This window comes from Schizophyllum commune (assembly GCF_000143185.2).
Source record: "Schizophyllum commune H4-8 unplaced genomic scaffold SCHCOscaffold_2, whole genome shotgun sequence".
NCBI classification, from domain to species: domain Eukaryota; kingdom Fungi; phylum Basidiomycota; class Agaricomycetes; order Agaricales; family Schizophyllaceae; genus Schizophyllum; species Schizophyllum commune.
In genome coordinates this window covers 2885113-2910657 of record NW_026089539.1, presented here as the reverse complement: position 1 = coordinate 2910657, position 25545 = coordinate 2885113, and the positions used below count along the sequence as shown (strand labels likewise).

Here is a 25545-nt window from a genome sequence, read left to right as displayed (position 1 = left end):
TGCTGCCTTGCGAAGGAAGCCAGTCATTGGAGTGAAGCAGCCTGCAACGCTTGCTCGTCCTCGAGGAGAAGGTGAGGAAGTGCCCACAAAAGGAAGTCCGAATGCACGGAGCGGACCTTCTCTGCAGGTTTCGGCTCGGGCGTAAAGCAGCACTAAATCGAGCAGAGACGGCAAAAAAAATGACAATTGCATTCCGAGCGAGTGTACTCCTTTATGGACTATGCTGTATATCCTACATGAAATGATAGTATCCCGGAGAACAGTTATATCTGCAGCAGCGCTTTACAGCGCGCCATATACTACCTTGCCGTCAATCGCCGTCGCAAGCACCTTCGTCTTCAACATGTCCTCCACCGGCACCTTCATCACATCCTGCGAAAGCACCACGTAGTCGGCCCGTTTCCCGCGCTCCAACGAGCCCAAGCGATCCTCCGTGAACGCGGCATACGCGGCGTCGATCGTGTATCCTAGACAAAAAGACCCGCAATCAGACATTATTCTCAGCCATCGACTGCGCTCCGCGCACTCACCACGCAAAGCCTCCAGCCGCGTGAGGCGCTGCTTCGGGAACCTGTCGATGGGCGGGAAGGTCAGCGAGGCGGGACGGAAGAGGAGGACGTGCGCAGCACTCACCAGCCTTCCGGCCCATGAGGCGATCGTCCGTCTGCGGTGAGGCGCGTTATCGCTGCGTAGATGCCTGCGATAGGGTTCATGGTTTCGACGGGAGAGTCGGAGCCAAGTGTAATGCGCGAGCCGGCATCCATGATTTTTCGGAAGGCGTAGAGGCCTTCAACTCGCTTGGGGCCCTGAGTACGGTCAGACGAAAGGCAAATGAGGATGGAAATTTGGGCTCACCAGGCGATCCTGCGCGTACCACATATCGTCGGTCCTGAAGTCCCTTGTAAGCCTGCAGCTTGAGAATCCTCCAGCGCAGATCCCTTACACATGTGTTGGCTGGATGCTTGCGATGACTGCGAGCTTCTGTGAGTTATGTATACTTGCAATACGATTGTTCACTAACCACCAAGCTTTCCCAACCTTTCGATATCCTCGTCCGTCATGATCTGCGCATGCTCAATTCGCGGACGCGCTGCAGTCACGTTGACGCCGGCGAGTGCCTTCTCCAGCGCAGACACGACATAGCCATTGGCGCGGTCGCCAATGCCGTGAACGTTCTGCGAAGGCAGTCAGTTGCGAAAGCGCGGAGAAAGGATTGTGACAGATTACTAACAACTTGCCAGCCGTCCCTCAAGAACGCCGGAATGACTTCCTCGAGCACCTCAGCGGGGACGCGCATGAAGCCCCGGTTACCAGCTTCGTCGGAATAGTCTTCGTAGAGCTGTAACTCATCAGTCAAATCAGCATTCATAGCTATCCTTGCGCGCGACATACGCAGGAGCTCCGGCTTCGCAGAGAACCTACATTTAAGGATATAGTCTCGACATGTGCATAGGCAAATGATGTTGTACGCACCATCAGCAACGATCTTCACGCTGCGCTGCGTCCAGAAGCCATTTCCAGCACCGATGACAGGCTTGCTGGTGTTGCCGAAGTACCCCTCGTCTTCGTCGAAGAAGTGCATGCCGTAGACGCGAACCTGGTGATGGTGAGTTGACATGCATCACCGAGAACGGCACTATTTACCTTGAGATTACCAGCTAGTGCTTGTCTTCAGGGATAGGGATAGCTCGTCAGTGAAAGGCACATTCAGTGAAAGAATCCGCGCACCTATGGAAGAAGTCTATTTCCTTCGGGTCCAGCTTCGCGTCATGAACCGTCGTAATCCCATACGACAGCGCGTCGTTCGCAGTATAGCTGAATTTCTTCAGGAGATCCTCGTCCGTGTAGGCCGGGTACGCGATGAGGTTCTGGGCGTTATCGACGAAGACGCCTATCAGGTTTCCATGTAAGCGTGTGTAGCCACGACTCAGAGACCGAAGTTCGCGACGGACCTACTGGCTTCCCATCCTCATCCCTCACTATCTTGCCGCCTTCGACCTCGTCCGGGAACGGCGCATTTACCTCCATCGTCTTGCCTGAGACCCAATACGAGTGCGCGTCCTTGCTTCGCAGGACGACCTGGCGGCCGCGGACAACGTCGTCTGCGTCGAGATCGGCCTGAGTGTTCATCAGCATCCCACGACCATCGAGCACTGAGGGATGTCCACAACGTACGGCAGTCGGCCATCGCTTCTCTGGCCATATCGTGCCATCCCAGCCGAAGCCTTCAATGACTTTTGACTTGTTATTGTACACGGCCGGGTCATTGAGGATGTAGTTGCGGACGAGGGCGACCGCGGCTGCCGCATGTTCAGACGCTGGAGTCAAAGAGCGCCGTCCTCCTGCGACGTACCAGATATATTCTTCGCTTCTTCAAGTGGGAGCATGCGGTAGTTTCCATGTAACAGGGTATGCATATGTGACTCTTCATTCAACTACTATGAGACGGGAGGGGTATGTTGGATATAGAACCAGGCGCACCGGTCATTCCGGGTATGATTGTGGCGCCTTCAGGTGCGAAGTGTACATGTATGTCAACATAGGTGGACTTGACAAAGTCTGGTAAGGAAGTAAGCTCCTCCGTTCGCGATGTGAAAGAAAGAGCGGACGCACCCAAAGACCCCGTATCAGCGACCACCTCATCGCTCACAACCACGCACTGCGTCGCCGTGTTCTGCGCGTCCACAGTATATACACCATCCGCTTCCCTCGTGCACACCGCATACGTCGTTCCCTCAGCGTCTCCCCTATCTAGGTAGCGCCATATGAAGGGGAGTGAGGCATAGTACGCGGCCACCAGGGTGACGGCCAGCGTCACCTTCGCCCAGTTCGTGCGCGGTCGAGCGTTGGGAAGGAGCGGCGTCGTCTCAGAGAGCTCCTTCCTGACAAGGCCCGCCTCCTCCGCCTTCGAGTGCACATCGACCTCAGGCCGGGGCGTCGTGTCGAACATGTTGCTGGTGCGTGGGCTTGTCGTGAGGATCGTCGTTCGGGAAAAGGAGAGTCTGGTCAGGTTTGGGGCGGTATATGTAGGAATCTCTGTGGGAAGCGCGGAGCGCCAGAGGTCAGTTGAATGGGTCTTCGATCGTGGCGGGCGCGCGCTAAGTAGTAGATGCTCGCAACAATTCAGGTCAGCGCTTGCTACAAGTCAATTCGCCATATCTGCAAGGCGGGATCGCTGGACAGATAGCGGAGCCGGGCGGCTCGGGCCGATCATTACCGTCTTTGCCTCCGGGTTTGCTTGTCCGTTTGATCCGCGGGTGTTTGTTCGCTGGGTGGGTGCAGAACTTGCGCAGGACGGGAGGCCCGGTTCAGAGCCAGTAGATCTACAACGAGCTGCGGCTGCGGGAGGAAATTGCCATGCTTATCGGCGACCCTGGACAGCCCGAAAAACCCTTCATGTCCGCCCATACCAGCGGAGAGCTGTCAAGCTCAAGCAGTGTCGACAGGGTACAAACATGGCATTCTACGTATATATAGTAAGTAGTGGTCGAGCGCGTAGAATCGTACGTGGTGACATTGTCCATAGCTGTACGTAGGATTGTTCCCAACGGGACGTAGAACTATCGTCAAGCGGTATGTGGTATCGCCTAAACCAGTACGTGGCACCGTCCCGAGGTGAAGGTGAAGCAACGTCCCAGGTGAGTAGGTAGATAAAAGAGATTACCGAGTACAGATACAAGTACAGAAAATAAAGATGTCAGTATATTGGTTCTAGTCGTCGCGCCGTCGGGTAGGCATCCCATACGCTTCCGAGAGCTGGTGGCAACAGACGTGCTCGGCGAGCGCGCATCTAGTAGCCCAGTCTGTTTCTTCTCGAGACACCAGTGCTCGAGACCAGGTAGATGAGCACGACCGCGTACTCCATGACGAGGCCCATGACGAGCCAGCGAACCCAGTCTTGCGTGTAGGCGAACGGTCGGAGGGTCGCGTTCGGCGAGAGCTGGTACCCGAAGACGTCGGCCGAACCGAATGCGTTGAGGATGGAGCACGCAACACGGACACCGAGGACGGGCAGCGCGACCCAGAGGGTGAAGAGGAGCTGCAAGGGGTCAGTAACGTGCCAAGGGTAGGCGGGCTTAGCACATACCCGCTTGCGGTCTACAGGATGCGTTAGCTCAGGTCGTATACCAAATCGTTCGACTCACAGGTGCGCATGAGGTGGTGGCTGCGCATTGCGTGGACGTGCAGCATGGCCAGGAGTCCCCAAATGACGCCAAACAACACCGCGCTGACGCGGCGGAGGATCTTTCCAGTGCGAATGGTATCCTGGTCGGCGTGGGCTTGGACGCCCCCGCCTGCCGCGGTGATGGCCATGGCGGCGAGAATGACGAGGGCGAGGGAGCGGTACATGTGCATGGTCTTGATCATTTCGCTGTAAGTGTGCTGACCTCTGCGAAGGATTAATGAGGGGATTTGGCGGAGAGGGAAGGGGGACGTACGCGAGACCGAGGAAGCCGATGGTAGACAACAACAGGAAGCCCAGGCCGGCGTCGTTGAGGACCCATGCCGCCGTCCAAATACCCTCGTCATACGGCGTGACGAGCTCAGCGGCGATGAGAAGCGCCCCAGCCGTCACTCGGACTGCCAAAAATCAACACGGAATGCGATACGGAGGGAGGGGAACGCACCGAGGGCAAACCAGAGAAGGAAGAACCACCCGGAATCGCGCCTGAACGCATACCGGATAACCAGCAGGAGACTGACGATCGCAATCGGGACGTAGAACGCGAGCTCGGCAGCCGCAATCTTCCCGCGCGCGTCGAGATCAGGCATGTCGACGGGGCGTAGTAGATATCGATATCGTAACTCGTGTAGATGGCAGTAGAAATCGTGAGGCAGGGCGTAAGGGCGTAGTCGTGAGGGGAGGGGCGTGCACAGGACGTCACAGAGTCGTGGATCGTGGGGAAAGTTCAACAACAGCGTGTTCGGCCGTGGCTGTGCCAGGGGAGAACGCGATCGACGTAGCGATCGGGCGTGCGCTTCGATTTCCCTCCGCTGGGCATTGTATTGTTCTCACTCGAAGGTTACCTGCGACGACGATGAGGCTGCCGCGAAGAGTGCCCTGGGCGTCGGTGGGGGAGCTGGAGCAGCTGTGTGGGTGGATATACAACGACCGGAACGACGTCGATGCGCATAGGATGGCTTTGGCTCGCTTAGCTGCCTGGCGTGCGATCACTGCACTCCCTCACGCTCTAGAGTCTACTGCGGCCCTCCTCACGACCATAGTACAGGATGAAGCGACGGCGACGAACTCCCTTACTCTCCGTCATGCGTACGCGGCCGCGCTCATCCGACTAGTAAACGGCCTCGTCGACCCCCTCCAATCTGGCGTATACGCGCGCTCGATCGCTGCCATCGCCGCGCAAATTGGGCTACCTGCCTGGCTGGTCGAGCTCCGACATGCCGCGACACATGAAGACCTTCCGAGCCTCGAATTGCTGCGAGAGGGCGCCAACCAATCCATGCGATGGCTCCTTGACAATTACTTCCTCCCCACCATCACCCCTGCACCCACCACCGATACCGCCCCTTCTCTTCGCCCCCTCGCACCTACCCTCAAGCAATATCGCACGGCAGCAAAAGCAGTCGCTCGCGATGCATCCTTGCGCGTCAAGCAGCGGCCTATACTAGCTGGTGCCCTCCGAGACGTCGAGCGCTGGCTCGCCGAAGCAGCAGTCGCCGCTGCTGCTCATGACTGGTCCACCGACCCTGCGGCACGCACGCGGTGGGCCCTTGACCAGCTCTCCGATGCCCTCCTCGAGCCGGGCGCCCTGGTCCCGCTAGCCAAGAAGAAGCGCACGCATGACGAGGAGGGGTTCGCGCCTCCTGCTCTCTCTGTGGCAATTTGGCAAGACCTGCTTGCGCATGTGCAGGGACTACATCCATCCTTCTACGCCGTCGCAGCCTTGCGGTTCGCGCAGAAGCTTGTCAACTCGACGAACGAGGATCCCTCTTACGACGCTTGCCTTGCACGATGGGCAGCGTGGTTCGTTTCTTCGACCGAGAAAGCCGAGCGAGAGGATGTAAATGCAGACGTTGTCGCAGCACTTTTCATAGGCCTGGGCCCTGAGTCTCGCGACCGACTTCCTGCGTAAGTCTTCCTACTTTTTCGCTCTCTGAATCATGGCTCACAACCCTGTCAGCGCTTCCGAACTCCTACGCTTCATCTGCGACTCTGACCCGGAGCTCGCGGAAGTCTCCGCGATCCTCCAAGCAGAACACAAGTCGGGGAAGTCATCGCCCTGGGGACCCGACTTTACCGCGGTCATGGAGGAACGCCTTGCAACCCTGATGGCGGACGAAATATTGGATGATCAGGATGCAGCGCCTGTCATGGAGGACGCCATTATGCCCCCTCCTGAGCCAGAGTCAACTTCTTCGCTGCCACCCGGCTGGCAACGCGCGAACCCTGCCAAGTGGCATCCGGCACCCATCGGGGTATACGTACCCGCTTGTTGATATCGTCCGTCATCTTCACTCTTGGTTTCGTGGTATACAGATGGTAATACATTGCATTTTGTTTTTCTGCTTTCACGACATCAACAACCACAACTCTACACACTGCAGAAGAACTGCGCGAGACGGTTGTACACGTCCTCGTACTCCTTCTTGTTCTCCTCGTTCTTAAGGTCACCCCGGGCGGCTGCCCAGCCGTGGAACATGTTGGGGTAGTACTTGCCATCGACCTTCGAGGCGAAGGGCTTCTTGGAGAGGACTTCGAGGATCTTCTCGTACTAAAGACGGGGTCAGCGTATGATTATTGTGGATAACTACCTGACGCATACCTCCTCCTTCGGTTCGTCCTTGGACGGATAGATTCCCAATGGGACGGTGAGCTTGCTCGCGTCATCCGCGCTCAACATGCTGACAAGATCTCAGTACCACTATGCACTCGTGAAGAACACACGGTCACTTACGCAGGATGTACGATGGATACCGCGTCCAGCGGTGTTCCCTCACCACCAGCTGAGATGACAACCTTGCCACCTACACCGCATTTCAGTCATCAGCCCGACCATGCTCGGATGCGAACTTACCCCAGCAGAACCCATACGCGAACACCTTCTGTTTGCCCTCCTGCTTGAGCGTCTTCGCAAACTCAATCAGGTTAGCCGTCGCCTTCGGCGGCGCAGCTGTTGAGCCAAAGAATGCTTGCAGCTTCTTCTGCCCTGCCTCGTCCTTGGGCGGGAACTCGGAAATTGGGTAGGGCGCGTCAGGCTCGAAGAAGTCGGGCATGTAGACCACAGTCTTCAGCGTGGACGACAGCAGATCGGCGCCCTGCTGCGTCTGGGGGAAGAACCTGCGTGCATCCTCAGTACAATGCACAGTTCGCTGCCCTTATCCGCACGCACCCAAAGATATCGAACACGCAGACGATCGCGTTCTGCGAGTCCTCCGGGCCCGTCACGTAGACATTCTTGAACTGCGCGTACGGCTTGATGGTGCCCTTGGGCTGGTAGTCCGACGCGACGGGCGGAATGGAGCAGCAGGCCTTGTTGGTGTTGTGAACAGTCGTGGACATCGTGCGTGACTTTATGAGCTGGTGAGAGATGAGACGAAGGCGGGAGAGCATGCCGACCTGGACGTCGATTTCGAGGAGGTTCTCAGATCGCGTCCTGTGACGTCACTATGCACTGATGCGGAGGACGCGGCCCGAGATCCGGGGATAAAATGCGCGGGGGAACGCGATTGATTTTTCCTTCATCCCTTTCCTCCGCCCAGTGCTTGTCGCTGGGCAACTCTTTTTCGTGTGTCGAATTGGGGTAACTGAGGAGAGGGAAGAGTGGACTAGGGCTCAATTAAGCCGGAGCGCCTTCCGGCTCACGCGACCGTTATTGCTACGGAAGGAAGAGTGTTCGACTATGTAGCTCTGACATTTCCCCCCGCTCTTTACTGAGTTTCTCTTTCACTAGGTGCTCGATATACGTACTCGGAGTAGTCGTTGCTATCGATGTCATTACGCTCCCTTTGTCTCTTGCTTTGCACGTCCGGTTCAGTCTTGTGAATCGGAACTGTCCTTATGTAGCGAGGTACGGCGACGATCACAGCCTGAAAGCCTCTGAAGCACGTCGGGAACGTCTTGGCTACAGCCCTCGCAAGCCCGGGTGTTCGTGAGAACACAGCGTCGCGCGACGCATCGCAGCGCCCACAGTCATACTTCTTCCCGAGGTCTCTCCTTGTTCTTGTTCTCATTCCCCACGCGCCTGCGGATCCGCCTCCCCCCCTCCACCCACCTCGCCCTCCCTTCTTCCCTCCCCGAACAGGCAGTTCTTCTTCGGGGTCCGAAGCCGCCAGGCTCACTCAATTGCATCTGCCATCTGCCCAGCCCGCGCTCGATCAAGACAAAAGAATTTGCACTGTCATTACACGCGCCGGCCTCACTGCCCCGCGCCCCTTGCGACCCGCCCGACGACAACGGCGACATACGCTGTGTTGTTCCCCTTCCTCCTATCCCTAATTCGCCCCCCCTCGTTGAGCTGCCGCTCCGTGAACCTTGCCTGAACATACGAGCCCCTCCATGTCACCCTCCTGTCGGCGCTGCTGGATAATTGCTGCCGCGGCAGCTTGCGCCCTGACCGGCGCGCAAGCCGCGATCGTCGAGCCTATGGAGCAGTCCTTCTACTTTGACTACTTTCGCTCGACGGACTTGGAGCCTGCGCCTGTACCAGTGACGAGTGCGTGGTTGTTGAGAATGTGGCGCGACGCGTACTGATGCTACGCGTAGAACAATGCGAGACGATCAATATTAAATGGAGACGAGAGCCGGCTACGGGGTGCGTGTGTATGCTTCATTATGGGTGTACTATTGCTGACCCTCGTACGTCTACAGTCCGAGCGCAACAGCGCCATACTTCCTCCAGATCTACTCATCGTACGCGGCCCGCCACGCGTTCCCCCTGCCTCTCTGACCGTGCGCCAGTTACTATATCTTCCCCTTCATCGTCGACGCTGGCAGCGGGTCCAGCTTCGTGCGTGCTCATTCCTTCCCACGCGGATACAACTGACAATCTCGCAGGACTTCGAGATACCCTTCCCGCCTTCAACTTTAGTGCGTGCACCTCTCCTTGCCTCGTTTCATTTGCTTACCTGCTTTCCTCAGTACCAAATATGCATGGTCAGTTCACCCACTAGACGTCCTCATCATCTCTTCTGACTGCCCCCCCCCCCAAGTTCGACTCGAAAGGCTACTCCGGCGGTTGCCAAGCCGTATACAGCGTCATCCCCTCAGACGACGAGAAGCTATCATGCTCGAATTCGACACTCAGCTTCCCCGACGGCCCACTAGACGTCGACGCACAGACTTACGACGGTCCGCTGTCACAGTACGGCTGGCCAGCGCAATGCACAGACATACAGGTGACGCCAAAGAACGGCACGGGGCCGTACACTCTTACGGTGGCGCCTGCATCGCATCCACCATTCAATATGACCGTGGACGACATGAGCGCGATCAACTGGACTGGTTAGTGCAGTGCGGTACTTTGGAGGAGGTTTGCTCACTCGTGTTGCAGTGTCGATGTCCTGGGCAAGTCCATTCTTCATCTCCCTTGCCGACTCAGACCACAATAGCTGGGTGCGTGCTTAGCCCAACTCGATACGAAATTCACTAACCTGCGCGCTAGTCCTACGGCCCCCTCCACGCCGGCGAAGGCACTACCTCTTCCTGCCTCGACGTCTCCTCCAGCAACAAGCTCCCCGCCATCGCCTCCGGCGCCGGTATTGGAGGTCTCGTCCTCGGACTCCTCGTCGGCGGTCTCGCCTCCTGGCTCTTCCTCCGCCGTAAGCAGCGCGACCCCCGCGCCCGGCACCCCTCCTACGCCGACTCCGACCCCTTCGCATCCCCGATGCTCGGCGCGCACGAGCGCGGGAGCTACGGCTCTTCGCAGCACCTCCTTCCCCCGCTCAACACACCCGGCAGTCGATATCAGGTCGAACCCTTCTTGCTGCCGCAGGAGGACAGGGATGGTGCGACGGGCCCGCGGTCGCCTGGGGGAGGGGCGCAGTCGAACGTGTATGTGGTGCACCATGATGGGGGAAGGGCGCCGGTGACAGTGTACCATGGGGATGATACGCAGGTGGTGGAGTTGCCGCCGATGTATCCGGCGGGGCAGGAGGGGGAGGCAGCGTCGCATCACGGCACGTCGGGGTCGGCGAGAGGGGCATCAGAGGCCTCTGAGATGGGGTTGAGAATACCTTCGGACCACTCGCGACCACCGACGCAGTATTCGACGCACGAAACCTATGCGGAGCCGCCACATGTGGTCGAGACGAGTGCGCTTGTGAGCCCACCACGAAGACCGGGCGAATTCCACAAACCCAGGCGCTGAGGGGTGAGAGTGATACGATATGGACTAGGCTCGCTGCGAGCTCGTTACACGTTCCTTGGGGCTGTAAATCTACTGACGGGGCTTTGGAAAATACTATAAATTATGCGCATAAGTTACGTGCACATACTTATTTACTGACGTCTTGTGGACAGTGATACATACTACACGCACACAGCTATCCTTTTTGTCGATCCTTGAGCGCGTCGGTGCTCGGTGTGCACGTCGGCGTTGCGACGATCAGTCTTAGGTGGCGGGAGGCGAGCTCAGATGAGTACGCGAAAACTCTCCTTGCAACGTGCAAGATATTGGATCTTCAGGAGTGCTGAGGCGAGATGGCATCGCGATGCAAGGCGCCATTGTCCAAAAAAGGATGAGCGGACTTGCCATACGCGCGTGAAGATGATGGTGGCTGAAGCGAAGGCGAGCTGTAACGTCATCCACGGGCGCCCACATCTTATCACCGTGGATTCTCAGGCGTTCTGCAAAGTCCTGGACCGACAAGCGAGCCCTGGCAGTCGGAATCTGTTCCTTGCAGAGCGTCAGCTCGTCGGTGTCGACGGCAGGTTGGCTTGCTCCCGCGCATGTGATTGACCGATTCCGGGTATCCTTGATGGGAGTTCCCGAGCCCGATGGATCTAGCTCGGAACATTCCGAAGGGCTTGGGAGAGGTCGTCTGACCAGCCTCGATGTTCAACTCTTCCCTTCGCCCTTATGGGACCGCCCACAAGCCATAGCAACGTCAAACAACGCCCTCTGCAACCCAGAAAATAATCTGGGACACTACAGAGGCACCAGCGCGATCCCTGCACGCTCCCTGAAGCAGAATCACAAGCTACGGGCGCTTGACCTATCGATGTGCGTCCGTGCCTAGAAGAAAGGCTGGAGGCAGCCCCTACCCGATACAGACCCTCAGCGCGTTCATTATCCAGTGAAACTTGCTCGGCGTGAGGTCTGCCGGCGATTCGGCGTTGAATTACTGCGTCCAGCTCCATGGGCTGGGCGGGCAGAAGCGTCGGCCCCGAGCGCTGCGCTGCCTCGCATGGACAATCACAAGTACTGCTGGAAGGTACGCGATACTCGTATAAATATGCGCCGGGTGGCGCGCGGGTGCGCCCTCATCTATCCTGCTGCACTTTGCTGCCCCTCCGCGGGACCTTACCCTATTCACGCCTATCACGACCGCTATGTCCGGACGAGCGTCTTTGAGCTCGACCATCGTACCTGAGCAGCGAGACGAGGTCTCGCAGTCTCGTGAGGTGAGTATTGTCTTACAATTTGTACGGAGCTTTTTCTGACGCCACTCAGGATGTCGCCGCTAAGCCACCTGCCGACGACGGCATTTGCGTCGATTGGGACGGCCCCGACGATCCAGCAAACCCACGCAACTGGTCGCTTGCGAAGAAGTGGCGAATAACATGTATCTGCTCGCTGATAACCTTCAACATGTGCGTACTTTCGAGATATGCCAGAAAAGCCCTGCGAATCGCTAACTTTGATGCAGTGCCCTTGCCTCGACGTTACCCACATCCGCAACACCATTTATTCGGATATACATGGGCATGGAGAAGGAAGTGTCGTATCTCATCACCACCATGTTCCTTTTGGGTTACGTCTTCGGTGTACGTGACTTCCTCGAGCCCGACTTTCTATCTGGCTGATCTCTCGAATTTCAGCCATTCGTATGGGGTCCAGGAAGCGAGCTGGTCGGGCGGAAGGCCATGTTTTACGTCTCCATGGTCCTCTACCTCATCTTCATCATCCCGAGCGCACTCGCCAAGAACACCGCAACGCTCCTCGTCTCGCGGTTCCTCACCGGTTTCTTTGGCTGCGCGCCACTCGCCCTCGTGGGTGGTGTCATCGCCGACATGTTTCCCGCTGAGGGCCGTGGGCTCGCTGCATCGCTCTTCACTGTCGGCGTCTTCTTGGGACCGTCCGTCGGCCCCATCATCGCCGGCTACATGCTCGACAACGCCGTGAGCTGGAGGTGGATTTTCTGGCTCCTCCTGATTTTCTCCGGTTTCTGCGTCGCGATGCTCTTCCTCTTTGTGCCCGAGACGTATGAGCCGACGTTGTTGAAGTGGAAGGTACGGTTGAATCTCGTTCAAGATATTTTCGGTCCTGACATCTTTCGCATAGGCTCGCCGCTTGCGCAAGGCCGACCCGCAGGGCAATGCTAGGCTCTACGCCCCCAACGAGCGCGAGGACTGGTCGCCGGCAGGTGTCTTCCATAGCACCATCTACCGGCCCTTCCACATGTTCTTCACCGAGCCCATCCTCCTCCTCGTCACCGTCTACGTCTCCCTCGTCTACGGTATCCTCTACGCACGTGCGTTTCTTCCCTTTCTCCCACCCCCCCCTCCTCCTTACTCATCCCCCCCTAGTCTTCTCCGCCATCCCCGTCGTCTTCGTCACCCGGCGGAACTTCAGCATCTCGCACATGGGCCTCATTTTCATCGCCGTCAGCATCGGCACCACGCTCGGCGCGTTCATCAACATCGTGCTCTCCGCGCACTACCCGCGCCTCATCCGCGAGTGGCGCGGGTTCCCGCCGCCGGAGCAGCGGCTGCTCGGTGCGATGGTCGGCGGGCCGCTCATGGTCGTCGGCGCGTTTTGGCTCGGGTGGACGGGCGAGTACGCGGACGTGCACTGGGCGGCGCCCGCGGGGAGCTTGATCTTGATTGGCGCGAGTATCAGCTTGGTGTTTATGAGCTTTTTGGTGAGTAAATTCCTGATTACTGCAAGGGAAGCAAGAGCTGACAGATCTGTAGTCCTACCTGGTCGACACCTACCTGCACTACAGCGCGTCTGCGTTCAGCGTCAACACCACGATCCGGTCGCTCGTCGCGGCCGCCTTCCCGCTGTTCACGACGCAGATGTTCACCGAGCTGGGCGTCAACTGGGCCGGCACGCTCATCGGCCTCGTCTGCCTTGTCCTCGTACCCGTGCCATTTTTGTTCTACAAGTACGGCCCGAGGATCAGGACGTCCAGCGGTTATGCTCCTTGCATCGTACGTATCCTACAGTGTGATGTTGTTGACCGCATGCTAATCCACCTGTTCAGGACCTCAAGATCGCTAAGGAGATCGCTGACAACGCCGCGGCCGCGCAGAAGATCCAGGACACCAAGGAGCAGCCGCAGGAAAAGACGCAAGAGGTCTAAATATTCATTTAAAGTCTCCCGCCACGTCTATGCATGGGTTAGAAGGGTTACGATCATAGAGGTGGCTTCGCTACGTACAAACTAGACTGGGACTAACTTATATTCTGTGGTCTGCTTTTCCCTGGGGCTTTATACGCCTGTTATTCACCTACTCATCTCACCTACTCACCTACTCATCAGACCCGCGACCACATATTCTACTGCCACATACTTACACATTCCCTACTTACTGGCGCGCCGTATCACGACTGACAGACAGACATCTTGTATATTATATTAGTGCATATGCTAAGCATTTCGTTGGCAGATTCAATCGCGAGAGACGATGCGGGAGCAAGTTTGCTAGAGTAGCGGTGCATTGCACAGTCAAGGATGCAGGTTTGCTAGAAATACAGGGCTGGAGTGGATACGACGGTAATGGCGGCAGAACGAGACAAGGTGCGGAGAACGCGCTGTCTTGACCGATGGAGCACGTCCTGATCTAGGAGAAGCATTCGTCTCGAGGAGGGATTACGAGCAGCGCTTCACGGACAGACCAGAGCAAATTTACGTCGAAGACGCGGCGGAAGGCCCGAAGTCTCTTGATAGTCACGCTCGATCATAGATGCGCACTTAGCGTCAGGGGTGACTGCATTCTGCTTTTCGTCTGAGAGGGAAGAAGGGGACGATGTCGTGTCAGAGGACGAGTCGTTCTGTGCGCTGTCTGTGACCTCGTTCGAGTGGTTCGGCTGTAGCGAAGAAGGTCGTGAGAGAGAGGCGCACTGGGCGCCCTTCACAGGCGATGCGGGTCCCTCGGAGCCAACAGTAGTTGGGGGGTTGTCTGCCGATGCCGACTGTAGATGAGGATGGCTCGCAGAATTGGTCGAAGCGAGAGGTGGATCGACAGAAGACCCCAACGGTGAATGGAGCATCGCCGGCTGTCGATTCTCATCGCGAGTCTGTAGAGAGGGGGCTGGAGCGGGCAGCGCAGCAGTACGAGGCTTCGGGGTAGCACAGGGATCGGACTCGGAGACCAGGACTTCACCGCAGTGAACACAGACGTGTTCGTGCTCGAAGGGCGCCAAAGGAACGGAATTACTGGGATTACTGGGATTGTACCAGAATGGAGGTTGCAGTTTAGCCATAGCAGATATCTTTTCGACCACTTCCTGCGGAACTGGCCGTGGTTCGATGGTACTGGATGCCTTGGGTGGCGGATCCGGAGGAGAGGGCGTTGTATGCCCGCCAGAAACGCATGTCTCCTGACCATCGTCCTCATCGTCTGTCTCAAGCAGTACCCTCTCCGTCACTGGTGTTCGCGTCTTCTTTGCGTTTACTTGCATGGTTTTCAGCATCTCGACGATCTCGCGCGAGGTTATCTTGCATAGGGGATCGTCGGACGAGGTCGATATCTCCAAAGCGGGAAGGTTGTTTCTGTTTCGACGTGAAGTTCACACAAGTAAGTATTCCAGTAAGGTGACATACGTCTGGCGATGATGCTGTATTTCAGTGCGTTGTTGATTCGACACCCAGTACCCGTGTATGAGCCATGCCTTGGTAGCGCTGGGGATGATGGGTGAGTGACGCTGACAGTGTCTATATAGCCTGCCTAACCGCTTCTGTCTTGGAGCAGGAGCTGACATCGTCTAAGGTCGTCGAGAGGAGACTGTCGCGTGAGAGTAAAAGACAAGTTGAGTGGCAGACAAACAGGTCCACACAGATGCGAATGCATATCACGTGCGAATCGGCACCGGCAAGCGGACTCCGGGGCGTGCACGAGGCTCTGTGTGTCTGTTTCCCCCCTCACTTGGGCCGTCATGAAAGCGGCGTCTGCGCTGGACAAGTACGAGGCGTTCCTGATCAGCAACGTCTCGACGATCTCGACGCTCGAGTCCTCCCTCCGCTCCCTCACCTGGTTCCTCCCCGGCAGGTTCAAGGATGCAGAGCTCGTCTCTGAAGCGCGTCAGCTGCCCTTTCGGTCCTCCCCCGCGCGTGTGTTGATGTATTCCGCCAGTGTCCGCGTCCCTCAATGCGCTGAGCCTGTACCATGATACCCTCCTCTCGCGCGTCGTCGCCGCGGACCCCAAGTACCGTCCGCTTATCCCCACCTCGCTCCATACGCGCTTCACGCGCGCCTGGTCCGACAGGAATGCGCAGTACAAGTGGTTGGCGCGCAGCCTCGAGCTCATCAAGTTTACGGAGCTGATGCTGGAGATGATACTCAAGCGCAAGACGTCTGAGAAGACTCGCTGGCGGGGGATTGTCTTCCTGGAGGCTATCAAGTGCGTGTGCAGTCTCCTTTGCACTTGACTGTTGCTGAACACCACTTAGGGCCATCTTGCGATTCTTGCTCCTGAAGATCACACGCCGACCAATCCTCTCCCCTCCCATTCCCGAGCGCGAGTTCGACCCGGAGTCGTTGTCCGTTCCCCAAGCATCGGCCTCGGTCTCATCATCCCCCACGCTGGCACCATCTTCTCCTTCCTCATCCCGGCCCGCTACTCCGGAGCACCTCAAGAACAATCAGGTTCCCCTGCCCCCACATCCACTCCTCACCGCGCCACCGAACTCGCGCTCGCGTAACGATGTCGAGGACTTCCTACTTCCCAAAGCGCTCACGCCTTCGGCAGTCAAGCCGCCTCTGGCACTTGTGCGACCGTTCACGTCGCCGACCGAGTGGCTCGCGGAGATCATATACGTCTTGCGACCTCTCATCTATGGTGCGTGTCCTACTGTAGGACTGACCATACCGGCGCTTATTCGACACCAATAGCTTCTATGATGATGAGGGACAGGAAGTCGTCGCGACCTCTTGTGACCGCGCTCATGCTCGAGCTGCTGTCCCGCAATTTGCGCCGCGCACCACCTCCTTCCGCAGCCCTTGAGCGCGAGGAGTACGCGAGGCGGGATCGCGATATGCTGTGGTACCTTTTCCGAGGAACGTTGTGGCAGTCATATACCCGGTATGTGGCTTTCTTGTACTTCCTGTGGCCTTCCCTTACCCTCTATAGCCCCAAGCTCGAGGCATTCGCAGATGCGACAGCTCATCGCCCAGTACTCGGCCTCGTTGGTTCGTTCGTGAGGGATTGGGTGCCCTTGATTGATGAGTACTACTATTGTGCGTTCCTCTCCTGCTACTTTTCCCCTCTAACCTGTTGATTACCCAGATACCGCTCCGTAAATTATACTCTTGGGGATACTGTACGCTGTTCTGCATCCCTGGCTTGTCTCTGCATGCCTTGCTTGTCTCTATCTTCTCTCCATGCAGTCTACGTCATCACTCTGCTTGCCCGGATGTCCGCGTGAGCAAGCCCAATCGATATCGACGCTCTATCGCCCGGGCCGGGTAGTCCGCCGTATGTTAGGCGCTGAGCGTCTTGTGAGATGGGTGAGGGGGGAAGCTCAAGCAGTCCGTGATCATGATCCCCGGATCTCGTCTTGAGTGCCTTCCATTCTTTTCTATCTCAAACCACGACCACTACTTCCCCGTCCCTTTCATACCTCCTTCGTCCCCTCTATACCATGGCCGACCCTGCTCCCTACAACCTTCCCGACCTCCGCCGCGTCGTGACCGGGAATAACGAGCGCGCGGAGGGTATCGTTACGCATAACTCGCTGGCGCCCGCTCAGACGATGGCTATTGCGAAGGGTGCACGGGGCACGACGCTGTGGGTGACGACGGACGGGCTACCAACGAATGATAACAACTCTACGTGCGTGTGCTTTCGGCGCGCTTACACTCAGCTGCGGCCTAGAGGGTATACTGAATCAACACAGTGAAGACGGCGCTCAACGATCACTATCCAACGACTACGCTCTGGGGATGACCCACCCGCAAGGCGCAAGCCTGCGCTCGACGGACCTGGCGCCCGGCGCCGTCACGCCTATGGTACGTTCTGCTTCTGGAGTGCCCAAAGAGCATGGCTTATAACAACAGCACCGCACATCGTCCGTCGACTACAACATTCTTGGTGAGCAGCAGTCCCCTCTTCTCTCCTCCCGAGCTGACCCCAGCCCCTCCATTGTTCCCCGCACTTGCTTCCATCTCCGCATTCCCCTTACCTTCCCCACATCCCCTCCTTTCCTCCTGCCCCACCGGCCCGCGGCCCGCAGTCGCCGGCGAAGTCATCCTCCTCATGGACGACGGCTCGGAAACCTACCTCAACAACCCCGGCGACACCGTCATCCAGCGCGGCGCCATGCACGCCTAGTACAACCCCTCACCAGACAAGTGGGCGCGGTGGGTGTCAGTGCTAATGGGCGGGGCGCCGGCGGTGGTGGGTGGGAAGGAGTTGGCGACAGAGGCGTATGAGATCGAGCAACGAGAGGGGAAGTGGGTGAGGAAGGAGGATGGAAACACAGCGCACAGTGAGGAGAGGACAGTACTAGAGGGCCTCGAAGGGCTCAAAGCCACAGCGGAGGGCGTGAAGGTCTGAAAGTAGGAAATCGAAGTCCAACATGTCTGCTTATCTAAGCCCAAATGTCACCTGACTCGGACCCGAAGTTTTCCGCGGCCCTCCGCGGACATCCCACGGTTCGTCTTCCCCCGCCGCCATGTCCAACTCCGGCTCAGAACCCGAGTCCGAATGGGTCCCCTCCACCTCCGTCGACGACTTCCGCCGCGTCCTCGCCTCGTCCACGCACATCATCGTCGTCGCCGGCGCCGGCCTCTCCGCCGCCTCTGGCATCCCCACCTTCCGCGACACCGGCGGCCTCTGGCACGGGCGGGACCCCGACGAGGTCGCAACGCCCGGCGCGTTCGCAAAGGACCCAGCCATGGTGTGGCAGTTCTACCATAAACGGAGGGAGGAGGCGAAGAGGGCACAGCCGAATGCGGGGCACTATGCGCTGGCGATGATGTGTGAGCCGGTGCACTTGAGGGCGGTAGCGCCGCGGGCGCGGTCGCTCTCATTGTTCACGCAGAATATTGACGGGCTGAGTACGAGGGCGAGGGAGGTGGTGGGCAGGCATGTGTGGCCGATGGGGAGGGCGCCGGGCGCGGAAGTCCCTCACCCACTTTTTGAGATGCACGGCAGGGTGCTGGACACGCTGTGCACGGTGTGCGGCTATAGAGAGCACAACGTGATGGATCTAGCATGCCCTGCGCTTAGTGACGAAACGCGGGACCCGGCGAGCATCGCACTGGATGAACTCCCGCGGTGCGCACGTTGCAAGGGTTTGTTACGACCCGACGTAGTGTGGTTTGAGGAGGTTCCTCATGATCTCCCCACAATTGATGCACTGGTCGCCCAAGCGGATTTATGCATTGTTGTTGGGACGTCGTCCACTGTAAGCCTTGAGTCTGCTGGAGCACTCGCCCCATAGCTCACACCTTCACAGGTCCAGCCAGCAGCGAGCTTCGCATACGAGGTGGTAGATCGCGGCGGGGCTTCTGCGGTGTTCAACATTGCGCGAAGCGACGGTGACGAGGCATCCGACTTTCTCTTTATCGGACCGTGCGAGGAGACATTGCCTCGAATCTTGTTGGGTGTCGGACAAGCCCCACAGAATAGGGCTACCGCATAGAATATGAGATTTGGACATAACACGAAATAAGCCCCCTTTGTATACAAGAATGAGGCCCGCAAGCTACATCTGCGCTAGAGCTGCGGGCGACATATTAGACCAAGTACAGTAGATATTGTTGACAGATTCTACTCACTGAAGTCCTATTTCACGCCTGGGTAAGCAAGCCGGGTCGGTAAGGCAAGAGACCGTAGTCGCCTCCGGAGCTGGGGTCGCGACCCTGGTACAGCAGCTGCAGGGGCTGGCATGGATCGATGGTGAAGGTCTGGTCGGCACTGTCGCGAATCAACTCCCCATGGCTGATATCATTCGTCCAGCTCGCCCCACTGTTCGCTTTCCCGGCGAAGGGAGTAGACTCGCTCGTTGCCTGCGGCGTCCACTCCCCACCCAGGTCGGTGGCCGTATAAGAACGGAAGTACCGCCCCTGCGAGCCGATGGACTCGACGGTCATCAGGTACTTCTTCTGCCCCTTCAGCGAGTACACCTGCACGGCCTCGAAAAGGTTGTTCTTCGTATCGCTCAGGATGGTCTCGTACTGCGCGCCGAAGTTCCCCGGGAAATCGCCAATAGGCATGCTCGCGCGGTAGATCTTCCCATTATCCCCGCAGAAGAACAGGTACATCGTCGTGTCGTCGCCGATGACCGTCTGATCGATGGGTCCTGTGCTCGAGTCACTGATGCTACCGTTGAAGAGCGGCTGCGCGCCCGACCAGCTGTTCGCGTCCGCCGGGTCGCTCGACGTGCGGTAAGAGAAGGCGGTCGCGCCCCACTGATAGGCGAGCACCCAGACGTCCTTGGGCGCGAAGTGGAAGAGCGTGGGCGCGACGGTGCCCGAGGACATGCCGTGCTGCGCGACGGTGGACATGGCGGAGAAGTCGTCGAAGGGGTCGAAGTTCATGGAACCCCATTTCGACCCGTTGTCGTGCGTGGTGGCATAGACGAGGTGCTGCCCGTTGTAGGGCGCGACGGTGAAGTCTTTGAGAGAGACCCATCCGGATGACGGGGTGGCGAGCGCCTCGCTCGACGTCCAGGTATACGACGACGGCAGGTCACACGCCTGTGCGGCGGCGCCAGCAGTAGACGTCAGTAGCGCTATGGCGGCTGACCGTAGGCTAGGTCCCATTGCGGCGCTTTTCAGCAGGGAATTACGCACGAAGCAATGTGCAGAAGCGCGAGGGTCGAGCGGCCTCATATAGGGCATTTCTCAGCGGCCCCGGACCACGACGGGTCCGTCGAGGGCCTGAAGAAGTGAGTTTGGGGGCTAAGGCGCAATCCGCTGAGCTTTTCTACACGCTCCGCACCGAGTCCTCCTACAGGTTCAGTGGTCCAAACCGACGTTGCGCCGATATTCTATGTACCCTCTGCCGGAAAATTAACGGATGTCTCTTTTCTCGGGGTCTGGTGATTGAGTGTGCGTGAGTATCCGAAGACCTCAGCGCGCAAAAAGATGCCCGAGATACCCGCTAGCCACCACGAGAGTTTGTGTATGGCCTTGGGCCTTGGAATGGAAAATCCGCCGCAGGCGCGAGAGAGGTGAGCGGGCCGGTACACGACGTCTGACGCGTCGTGCCTGCGCATGTGAGGAGCGCCTGAATAACAGCAAGGCGCGTGGCCATGAGAGAGGGTGAAGCGATAGACGATCAGATTTTCAGAGTTGAGCGACATGGTGGTCGTGAACAAGTTCAACTTGCCCTCGGCAACGGCCAGGCAGCAATACTTCCGTCCCCGGTCCGATCAGCCGTGCTATTCGATCGGGGATCTCACTTTCCTCACCGCCACCATCCACGATGCCTCGCCGACCGCGTCCTACCACTCGCGCGCCTCCTGCTACGGTGACGGGGAAGGGGAACGACACAAACAAAGCCTCCGCTCCTCATATAGCGGACAAGAGGGCACCGGCAGGTGCCTCTACATCCTCCAAGAAGCGGTTTCGTCCCTCCGAGGAAGATGAGGGGTACAGCAGCGAGGACAGGTTCAACTCTCAGGGGGAGATAGAAGATGAAGATGACGCGGACTTGTTTGATGGGAGTGGGACAGAGCCCGAAGAGGACGACGACAGTGACGCGGATATAGATGCAGATCGTGCCGTGCTTTGGGGAGATGACGAGGAGGAGACGGTCGACCCGGATATGGAGGACAGCAGTGAGGAGGATGAGGAAGAAGATGAAGAAGTTCCTTCGTCGAAGAAGCCAAAGGATATTGTACGTGGTCCCCCCGACTTCCATTCGTTCATACTTACCCTCGCCTGCAGAAACTACTGATGAATGGTCGGCCAGTCCTTCAACGTCATTTTGACGCATCTGACGCTAGCTTTAAGACCTTTCCGATCTCCCATTAGGCGCATTGCGGAAAGCACAACGCTCCCTCGCACAAGCAGAAGTCGATGAGAGCGTGTCCGAATCCAAGGCAGGGTCTGGCTCAGATGATGATTCCGACAACGACTCCTCCCCCGAGACCACCAACACTAAGGGGAAGGAACCCGAGAGGGTTGAGTGGTCTGCCCATCCCAAGAAGGACATCGCGAAGCGCTCTAGCAAACATGCGTACGCCTCGTCCGCCTACTCGCGTGGCTGAATCCAGCTCATCCCCTCCCAGACCTGCTGAAATGTCCTCGAAAAAGCCCGTTACCAGAAGAAGACAAGTCGTCGACGTCCCCAATCTGGTACGCTCTTATCTCCCTCAACCGTTCAACTTTTACTAAGACGCCTCCCCAGACCCCTCGCGATCCCCGCTTCCTCCCCGTCACCGGCGAGCTCAAACCCGACAAATTCAAGCAATCCTACTCCTTCCTCGCCGACATGCACCGCAACGAGTTCACCACGCTGCGCGAGAACCTGTCCCGCGCGCGCAAGCTGCTCGCCAACTCGCCACGGCACCTCCGCGAGGAGCGGGCGAGGGAGGTGGAGACGCTGGAGAGGGCGTTGAAGAAGGCGGAGAGTCAAGTGCAGAGGGATAAGCGGGAGGCGATCGAGCAGCAGGCGCTGGAGAGGGCGGCGAAGGAGGAGAGGGAGAGGCGGGCCAAGGGGAAGGGCGAGTGGTATATGAAGAAGGGTGAGTGGGTTTTCGTCAATCTAGCGAAGGGCAGGAGGACTGATGCAGGCTTCCTACAGGTGAGAAGCGGGAGATGCTGGCCAAGGCACGGTACGACGCGCTCGCGAAAGAGGGTGGCAAGTCCGCGGTGTCGAAGGCCATCGACAAGAAGCGGAAAAAGATCGCGCAGAAGGAGAAGAAGGCACGGCCCTTTGCGAAAGGGCAGGGAGGCGACCGTACGGTGAAGCGACGGAAGGTCGCATGAGTCTACCGACATTGCGGAGTTTGCCGAGCTCAAACATATCACGTGATGACTGCAGCATTTACCTCTTGCGACCGAGCCTCACCTTTCTCTGAACATCTCTGGGGCTTGGCTATGAGGGACACATTTTTTGCACCTTGTTCTGACCTCTTAAACCCTTTATAAGCCCACACTCAAAAGCTCCCGCTCAAAATCGGCATCCCGGGCCGGCCCACCGTACCCGCGGGGTCAAATTTAACCCAAGATTCTGACAATGACCTGATGCGTTCCTTTACAGTCCAACAGCAGTAGAGCGGTCCTCCCCCCACTTGGGTCTGTGCAAATGGATAGGTTCTGCAACTTGGAACCGAGGGAGGAGATACGCCCCTGCCGAAGACTTTGAGCTGAGTTGAGTTGAGTTTCTGAGTGAGAAATCGGGTTTAAATTCCCTAAAGGCACCTTGTGCCTTTTTGCTTGGGCTCACTGCTTTCCCTCCTCGTGAGCGCTGCGCTCATGTGAAGCTGCAATGGAAGGCTTTGGCAGTTCGTCTTCATAGGGGAACATCCGGCACTAAGCCCCGTCGAGGATTCGTGAAACCCAACAGTGCTCTACGGTATATTCAGTGGGCACAGGCAGCCAAACTACAGTCCTGATTACCATCCAGCGAGTAAGGTATGATATCGTATCTGCACAACACCGTCCGTCTATCCCTTGCGCTGATCTTCTTACAATGCCGCTGCCGCGTGTCGCCGCTTCGCCTTCCGCCACCAGTAGCGCACGAGATTCAGATACAAAAAGAGCGTGAAGACCGCGATGGCTATGACAATGCCGAAGACGTTGTACTTGCCAGAGTCGCGGTTGTTGGGGACGGGGATGTTTTGGGAGAACATGCCTGTGAAAGGAGTTCGTTAACATTGGGCGAGGAGGGAGAGAGGAAAGATCGACGTACCAATGACGGCCTGGCAGGTGAGCACCGCGATGGAGACGACGGTAAGGACGATGAGCGCTTTGTCGCTGCCCTGCCTCGAAACGTTGACCGTGTGCCGAAGCTGGCTGAGGTACGCGGGGTGAGACTGGCTCAGCATGCGCTCGTAATGTGCCAACGCATGGTGCAGAGTGAGGATATGGTCTGTACCCAACATCAGCATTTCGTGCTCAGTATAGACGCGACTCCTGACCTTGAACATCCCCCATGTAAATCGCCACCTCCAACCTCTCCTCCCCATTGCCCCGCCTCGAAATCCCCGTAGTCGACAGCAACCGCTTCGTGATCTGCGTGATAACCTCCGACTTGCTCGCCAGCAACCGCACCAGCTGCGTCACCAACCGCCGCGTCCTGGCCATTCGCCGCAGCGGCGTATTGCTCAGGTTCGTGTGGCTGGCATTGTTGACGTTCGCGTTCGTGAGGTTCACGTTCGCGTCGAGCAGATTGACGTTCCCAGGCGTCAGCGCATCGTTGCCAGCGTCGCGGGACATGGTTGAGGTGATAAACCTCCGCCAGCGCTTGTGGACGAAGCGGCGGACGCGGCGGAGGAAGGGCATGGGCGGCGGTACGGCGAAGCGGGTTTGTGTCGGACCAGGCTTCGTGACGGGTAACTTCTCCATCTCGATTTCCTCGGGCTTGTGCGTGAACGACTTCTGGTCCTCGGATGACTTCTGTTCCTCGGACCTCTTCTCGTCCTCCGAAGCCAAAAGCGTCTCGGTCGAAGACGGAGTCGCCGCTGGCTCCTCGTAGGCCTTGCCACCGAAGACGATGTCTTCGATAACGAGACATTCCTGCTCAATCTCCTCCAGAAAGGGGAAGAAGGAATCGACAATGGAGTCGAGGATGCCGTGCTCGATCCATTCTGTGAGAACGTGTGAGAAATGAGGGAGCGAGGTGAACATGTTTGTGTACCAGACGTCATGTCCACGATATCTTCTAGCTTGAGAATGCGGTTCCTTATCCTGTCCGTGTGTTCTATAGTTTGTCAGCACGATGGCCACACCATTGGTGGCTTCCTACACACCTGAAATATCCGTATAATGAAACTACCATAGCCCATGTTAGCATCGGGACCACATCATGTCGACCTCCATCCTCACCAAGCAGATCCCTGCAGGAAGGTTAACTTCTCCGTCTATGACGATAGAAGGAGCGCGCCTTTCCTTCATTAAATACAACGAGATAGATATTGGATTCGCCAATGATGCTTCCGTCCGTCTCTTCGTCCAGGTGCGCGAAGTAGGGAGCCTTCTTTCGCCTGTCCTGGCGTTGGGCTTTCGTCTCAATCGTGCGTAAGGAGATGAAGTGGTAGCCGAGCTTGGAGTAGAGCTCGAACTTCTCGCGCGGGTCTTGTTGCAGGATATCCTCGAGCGTGAGAGGGTGAAGGTGGAGGAGCTGTGCGCAGGGGTCAAAAGCTTTTCGATTTGACGGAAGTTTCGCACGCACCTTTCCTATAGCCTGAAGGTCTCGCCAGGTGGGGGAAGCAACGTCCAGAAACCAAGCTTTAGGCGGCGCCGTAAGTGGCAAGGGGAGGGGAGAATCCGCTGCTGCTGATGCTGCCGCCGATGCCGCTGCTGACTGCTTCTGTTTGCCCTTGCCCTTGAACGGCCGAGGGGAAGGCGAATGTGTGCGACTTGCACTGCTCTCCGGCATCATGTAGTCCTGGTATCCATCCGGCCTGCGCGCGCGCCTACGAGCCTTGCCCGAGCGCTTGATCGCAACGTCAAGTTGTCCGAGAATGGTCTGCAATGAGGATGTCGTCGTAATTCGTGGCGCGGGCGTCGTCGTAGCGGCCTTGCGCCGCGAAGGGGGATCCGCGAGCGAAGGGGGGAGGTATAATGAGAATGCACGGGGTATCTGGCGCGCTTCCTCTCGCGCCTTAATCTGGGTTATACGGGTGAGGATGTCCTGTTCGGACGTCGCCCGGCTGAGCGTGAGTGTGGACGAGGAGCGCCCACGGCGTCGCCGGCGGCGAGTACGGTGTGATCGGCCGTCGGAGGAGGAGGAAGATGAGGACGAGGAACTCCCCGACGACGACGTATCAGAGCCGCCGCCCGTCCCTCTGCGTGCCCATCGAGCAATAGAGTGCTCAAGGACAGCAGCGAGGGTACCGAGACGACCGCCTCCAAAGAAGGAACTTGAGGAAGACGAGGATGAAGATGACGACGAAGACGACGAGCTCGAGCTCTTCGCACTACCCGTCGGTGAGGGGGGCCGGGATCCGCGATAGATATCATCCTCATCACTCCCGTCCTCGTCGTCTGTCCACTGCGGTCGCTCGATGGGGTCCTCTCGA

The 25545-nt window shown here is 57.9% G+C and overlaps 13 protein-coding genes across 13 annotated transcripts; 7 read left to right on the top strand and 6 right to left on the bottom strand.

Moving 5' to 3' along the window:
• Positions 1-166: 166 nt before the first annotated feature.
• Positions 167-3171, bottom strand: SCHCODRAFT_02612450 (uncharacterized protein). The gene is made up of 16 exons (XM_003038455.3): positions 2614-3171; positions 2482-2559; positions 2354-2425; positions 2176-2300; positions 1953-2118; positions 1729-1891; positions 1645-1669; positions 1474-1597; positions 1393-1418; positions 1232-1339; positions 1022-1175; positions 944-971; positions 856-889; positions 634-806; positions 531-571; positions 167-467 (listed from the first exon to the last, which is right to left on the bottom strand). Exons 1-16 carry the CDS (start codon positions 2948-2950, stop codon positions 283-285), a joined length of 1839 nt encoding a protein of 612 aa, XP_003038501.1. The 5' UTR covers positions 2951-3171; the 3' UTR covers positions 167-282.
• A 262-nt stretch (positions 3172-3433) lies between these two features.
• SCHCODRAFT_02612445 (uncharacterized protein) lies at positions 3434-4922 on the bottom strand. The gene is made up of 5 exons (XM_003038456.2): positions 4629-4922; positions 4440-4581; positions 4146-4390; positions 4088-4098; positions 3434-4039 (listed from the first exon to the last, which is right to left on the bottom strand). Exons 1-5 carry the CDS (start codon positions 4771-4773, stop codon positions 3791-3793), a joined length of 792 nt encoding a protein of 263 aa, XP_003038502.1. The 5' UTR covers positions 4774-4922; the 3' UTR covers positions 3434-3790.
• Positions 4923-5034: 112 nt separating this feature from the next.
• Positions 5035-6459, top strand: SCHCODRAFT_02744772 (Las1-domain-containing protein; the record flags this gene model as incomplete). Its single annotated transcript, XM_003037109.2, has 2 exons — positions 5035-6091; positions 6144-6459. Exons 1-2 carry the CDS (start codon positions 5040-5042, stop codon positions 6457-6459), a joined length of 1368 nt encoding a protein of 455 aa, XP_003037155.1. The 5' UTR covers positions 5035-5039.
• Positions 6377-7597, bottom strand: SCHCODRAFT_02612441 (uncharacterized protein). Its single transcript, XM_003038457.2, has 5 exons — positions 7353-7597; positions 7038-7300; positions 6918-6987; positions 6786-6864; positions 6377-6734 (listed from the first exon to the last, which is right to left on the bottom strand). Exons 1-5 carry the CDS (start codon positions 7520-7522, stop codon positions 6555-6557), a joined length of 762 nt encoding a protein of 253 aa, XP_003038503.1. The 5' UTR covers positions 7523-7597; the 3' UTR covers positions 6377-6554.
• A 723-nt stretch (positions 7598-8320) lies between these two features.
• Positions 8321-10541, top strand: SCHCODRAFT_02612436 (uncharacterized protein). Its single transcript, XM_003037110.2, has 9 exons — positions 8321-8675; positions 8726-8774; positions 8831-8872; positions 8921-8969; positions 9017-9049; positions 9101-9115; positions 9172-9463; positions 9513-9574; positions 9624-10541. The coding sequence occupies exons 1-9, from the start codon at positions 8519-8521 to the stop codon at positions 10326-10328; spliced, it is 1404 nt and encodes a 467-aa protein (XP_003037156.1). The 5' UTR covers positions 8321-8518; the 3' UTR covers positions 10329-10541.
• Positions 10542-11512: 971 nt separating this feature from the next.
• Positions 11513-13573, top strand: SCHCODRAFT_02663436 (MFS general substrate transporter; the record flags this gene model as incomplete). The annotated part of the gene is made up of 7 exons (XM_003037111.2): positions 11513-11584; positions 11634-11773; positions 11830-11947; positions 12002-12412; positions 12465-12654; positions 12710-13044; positions 13097-13573. The coding sequence occupies 7 exons, from the start codon at positions 11513-11515 to the stop codon at positions 13571-13573; spliced, it is 1743 nt and encodes a 580-aa protein (XP_003037157.2).
• Positions 13574-13871: 298 nt separating this feature from the next.
• On the bottom strand, positions 13872-15110 carry SCHCODRAFT_02567025 (uncharacterized protein; the record flags this gene model as incomplete). Its single annotated transcript, XM_003038458.2, has 4 exons — positions 13872-13969; positions 14021-14901; positions 14953-15030; positions 15082-15110. 4 exons carry the CDS (start codon positions 15108-15110, stop codon positions 13872-13874), a joined length of 1086 nt encoding a protein of 361 aa, XP_003038504.1.
• Positions 15111-15258: 148 nt separating this feature from the next.
• On the top strand, positions 15259-16825 carry SCHCODRAFT_02612428 (peroxisome membrane protein). Its single transcript, XM_050344536.1, has 6 exons — positions 15259-15429; positions 15482-15749; positions 15799-16187; positions 16241-16430; positions 16479-16585; positions 16635-16825. Exons 1-6 carry the CDS (start codon positions 15285-15287, stop codon positions 16646-16648), a joined length of 1113 nt encoding a protein of 370 aa, XP_050202393.1. The 5' UTR covers positions 15259-15284; the 3' UTR covers positions 16649-16825.
• A 108-nt stretch (positions 16826-16933) lies between these two features.
• Positions 16934-17888, top strand: SCHCODRAFT_02612427 (uncharacterized protein). Its single transcript, XM_050344535.1, has 4 exons — positions 16934-17180; positions 17245-17356; positions 17405-17438; positions 17581-17888. The coding sequence occupies exons 1-4, from the start codon at positions 16990-16992 to the stop codon at positions 17676-17678; spliced, it is 435 nt and encodes a 144-aa protein (XP_050202392.1). The 5' UTR covers positions 16934-16989; the 3' UTR covers positions 17679-17888.
• Positions 17889-18021: 133 nt separating this feature from the next.
• Positions 18022-19033, top strand: SCHCODRAFT_01208624 (DHS-like NAD/FAD-binding domain-containing protein; the record flags this gene model as incomplete). Its single annotated transcript, XM_003037114.2, has 2 exons — positions 18022-18756; positions 18808-19033. The coding sequence occupies 2 exons, from the start codon at positions 18022-18024 to the stop codon at positions 18991-18993; spliced, it is 921 nt and encodes a 306-aa protein (XP_003037160.2). The 3' UTR covers positions 18994-19033.
• Positions 19034-19129: 96 nt separating this feature from the next.
• SCHCODRAFT_02612425 (glycoside hydrolase family 62 protein) lies at positions 19130-20128 on the bottom strand. Its single transcript, XM_003038459.2, has one exon. The coding sequence runs from the start codon at positions 20114-20116 to the stop codon at positions 19142-19144; it is 975 nt and encodes a 324-aa protein (XP_003038505.1). The 5' UTR covers positions 20117-20128; the 3' UTR covers positions 19130-19141.
• A 589-nt stretch (positions 20129-20717) lies between these two features.
• On the top strand, positions 20718-22469 carry SCHCODRAFT_02612416 (DUF947-domain-containing protein). The gene is made up of 6 exons (XM_003037115.2): positions 20718-21194; positions 21245-21260; positions 21311-21536; positions 21589-21655; positions 21708-22044; positions 22104-22469. The coding sequence occupies exons 1-6, from the start codon at positions 20781-20783 to the stop codon at positions 22286-22288; spliced, it is 1245 nt and encodes a 414-aa protein (XP_003037161.1). The 5' UTR covers positions 20718-20780; the 3' UTR covers positions 22289-22469.
• Positions 22470-22828: 359 nt separating this feature from the next.
• Positions 22829-25317, bottom strand: SCHCODRAFT_01115835 (uncharacterized protein). Its single transcript, XM_003038460.2, has 7 exons — positions 24696-25317; positions 24377-24644; positions 24162-24224; positions 23739-24111; positions 23443-23642; positions 23214-23393; positions 22829-23156 (listed from the first exon to the last, which is right to left on the bottom strand). The coding sequence occupies exons 1-7, from the start codon at positions 24903-24905 to the stop codon at positions 22990-22992; spliced, it is 1461 nt and encodes a 486-aa protein (XP_003038506.2). The 5' UTR covers positions 24906-25317; the 3' UTR covers positions 22829-22989.
• Between the last annotated feature and the right edge of the window lie 228 nt (positions 25318-25545).

What these genes read in the sequence shown, in the direction of transcription:
- SCHCODRAFT_02612428 (XM_050344536.1), top strand. Translation starts at nt 15,285, where the DNA reads ATGAAAGCGGCGTCTGCGCTGGACAAGTACGAGGCGTTCCTGATCAGC. An exon ending in AGAGCTCGTCTCTGAAGCGC is followed by an intron (nt 15,430 to 15,481) that starts GTCAGCTGCCCT and finishes GTATTCCGCCAG; the next exon opens with TGTCCGCGTCCCTCAATGCG. An exon ending in GTCTTCCTGGAGGCTATCAA is followed by an intron (nt 15,750 to 15,798) that starts GTGCGTGTGCAG and finishes AACACCACTTAG; the next exon opens with GGCCATCTTGCGATTCTTGC.
- SCHCODRAFT_02612445 (XM_003038456.2), bottom strand. Translation starts at nt 4,773, where the DNA reads ATGCCTGATCTCGACGCGCGCGGGAAGATTGCGGCTGCCGAGCTCGCG. An exon ending in CCTTCTCTGGTTTGCCCTCG is followed by an intron (nt 4,582 to 4,628) that starts GTGCGTTCCCCT and finishes GATTTTTGGCAG; the next exon opens with TCCGAGTGACGGCTGGGGCG. An exon ending in ATCGGCTTCCTCGGTCTCGC is followed by an intron (nt 4,391 to 4,439) that starts GTACGTCCCCCT and finishes AATCCTTCGCAG; the next exon opens with AGGTCAGCACACTTACAGCG.
- SCHCODRAFT_01115835 (XM_003038460.2), bottom strand. Translation starts at nt 24,905, where the DNA reads ATGATGCCGGAGAGCAGTGCAAGTCGCACACATTCGCCTTCCCCTCGG. An exon ending in ACCTTCAGGCTATAGGAAAG is followed by an intron (nt 24,645 to 24,695) that starts GTGCGTGCGAAA and finishes CCCTGCGCACAG; the next exon opens with CTCCTCCACCTTCACCCTCT. An exon ending in TATCGTGGACATGACGTCTG is followed by an intron (nt 24,112 to 24,161) that starts GTACACAAACAT and finishes ACGTTCTCACAG; the next exon opens with AATGGATCGAGCACGGCATC.
- SCHCODRAFT_02612441 (XM_003038457.2), bottom strand. Translation starts at nt 7,522, where the DNA reads ATGTCCACGACTGTTCACAACACCAACAAGGCCTGCTGCTCCATTCCG. An exon ending in TGCGTGTTCGATATCTTTGG is followed by an intron (nt 7,301 to 7,352) that starts GTGCGTGCGGAT and finishes GGATGCACGCAG; the next exon opens with GTTCTTCCCCCAGACGCAGC. An exon ending in GTATCCATCGTACATCCTGC is followed by an intron (nt 6,865 to 6,917) that starts GTAAGTGACCGT and finishes AGATCTTGTCAG; the next exon opens with CATGTTGAGCGCGGATGACG.
- SCHCODRAFT_02612416 (XM_003037115.2), top strand. Translation starts at nt 20,781, where the DNA reads ATGCCTCGCCGACCGCGTCCTACCACTCGCGCGCCTCCTGCTACGGTG. An exon ending in AAGCGCTCTAGCAAACATGC is followed by an intron (nt 21,537 to 21,588) that starts GTACGCCTCGTC and finishes ATCCCCTCCCAG; the next exon opens with ACCTGCTGAAATGTCCTCGA. An exon ending in CGAGTGGTATATGAAGAAGG is followed by an intron (nt 22,045 to 22,103) that starts GTGAGTGGGTTT and finishes GGCTTCCTACAG; the next exon opens with GTGAGAAGCGGGAGATGCTG.
- SCHCODRAFT_02612436 (XM_003037110.2), top strand. Translation starts at nt 8,519, where the DNA reads ATGTCACCCTCCTGTCGGCGCTGCTGGATAATTGCTGCCGCGGCAGCT. An exon ending in GAGCGCGATCAACTGGACTG is followed by an intron (nt 9,464 to 9,512) that starts GTTAGTGCAGTG and finishes CTCGTGTTGCAG; the next exon opens with TGTCGATGTCCTGGGCAAGT. An exon ending in ACTCAGACCACAATAGCTGG is followed by an intron (nt 9,575 to 9,623) that starts GTGCGTGCTTAG and finishes CCTGCGCGCTAG; the next exon opens with TCCTACGGCCCCCTCCACGC.
- SCHCODRAFT_02612450 (XM_003038455.3), bottom strand. Translation starts at nt 2,950, where the DNA reads ATGTTCGACACGACGCCCCGGCCTGAGGTCGATGTGCACTCGAAGGCG. An exon ending in CACTAGCTGGTAATCTCAAG is followed by an intron (nt 1,598 to 1,644) that starts GTAAATAGTGCC and finishes CACCATCACCAG; the next exon opens with GTTCGCGTCTACGGCATGCA. An exon ending in GGTACGCGCAGGATCGCCTG is followed by an intron (nt 807 to 855) that starts GTGAGCCCAAAT and finishes GACCGTACTCAG; the next exon opens with GGCCCCAAGCGAGTTGAAGG.
- SCHCODRAFT_02612425 (XM_003038459.2), bottom strand. Translation starts at nt 20,116, where the DNA reads ATGGGACCTAGCCTACGGTCAGCCGCCATAGCGCTACTGACGTCTACT.
- SCHCODRAFT_02612427 (XM_050344535.1), top strand. Translation starts at nt 16,990, where the DNA reads ATGGCCGACCCTGCTCCCTACAACCTTCCCGACCTCCGCCGCGTCGTG. An exon ending in ACGAATGATAACAACTCTAC is followed by an intron (nt 17,181 to 17,244) that starts GTGCGTGTGCTT and finishes GAATCAACACAG; the next exon opens with TGAAGACGGCGCTCAACGAT. An exon ending in CCGGCGCCGTCACGCCTATG is followed by an intron (nt 17,357 to 17,404) that starts GTACGTTCTGCT and finishes TTATAACAACAG; the next exon opens with CACCGCACATCGTCCGTCGA.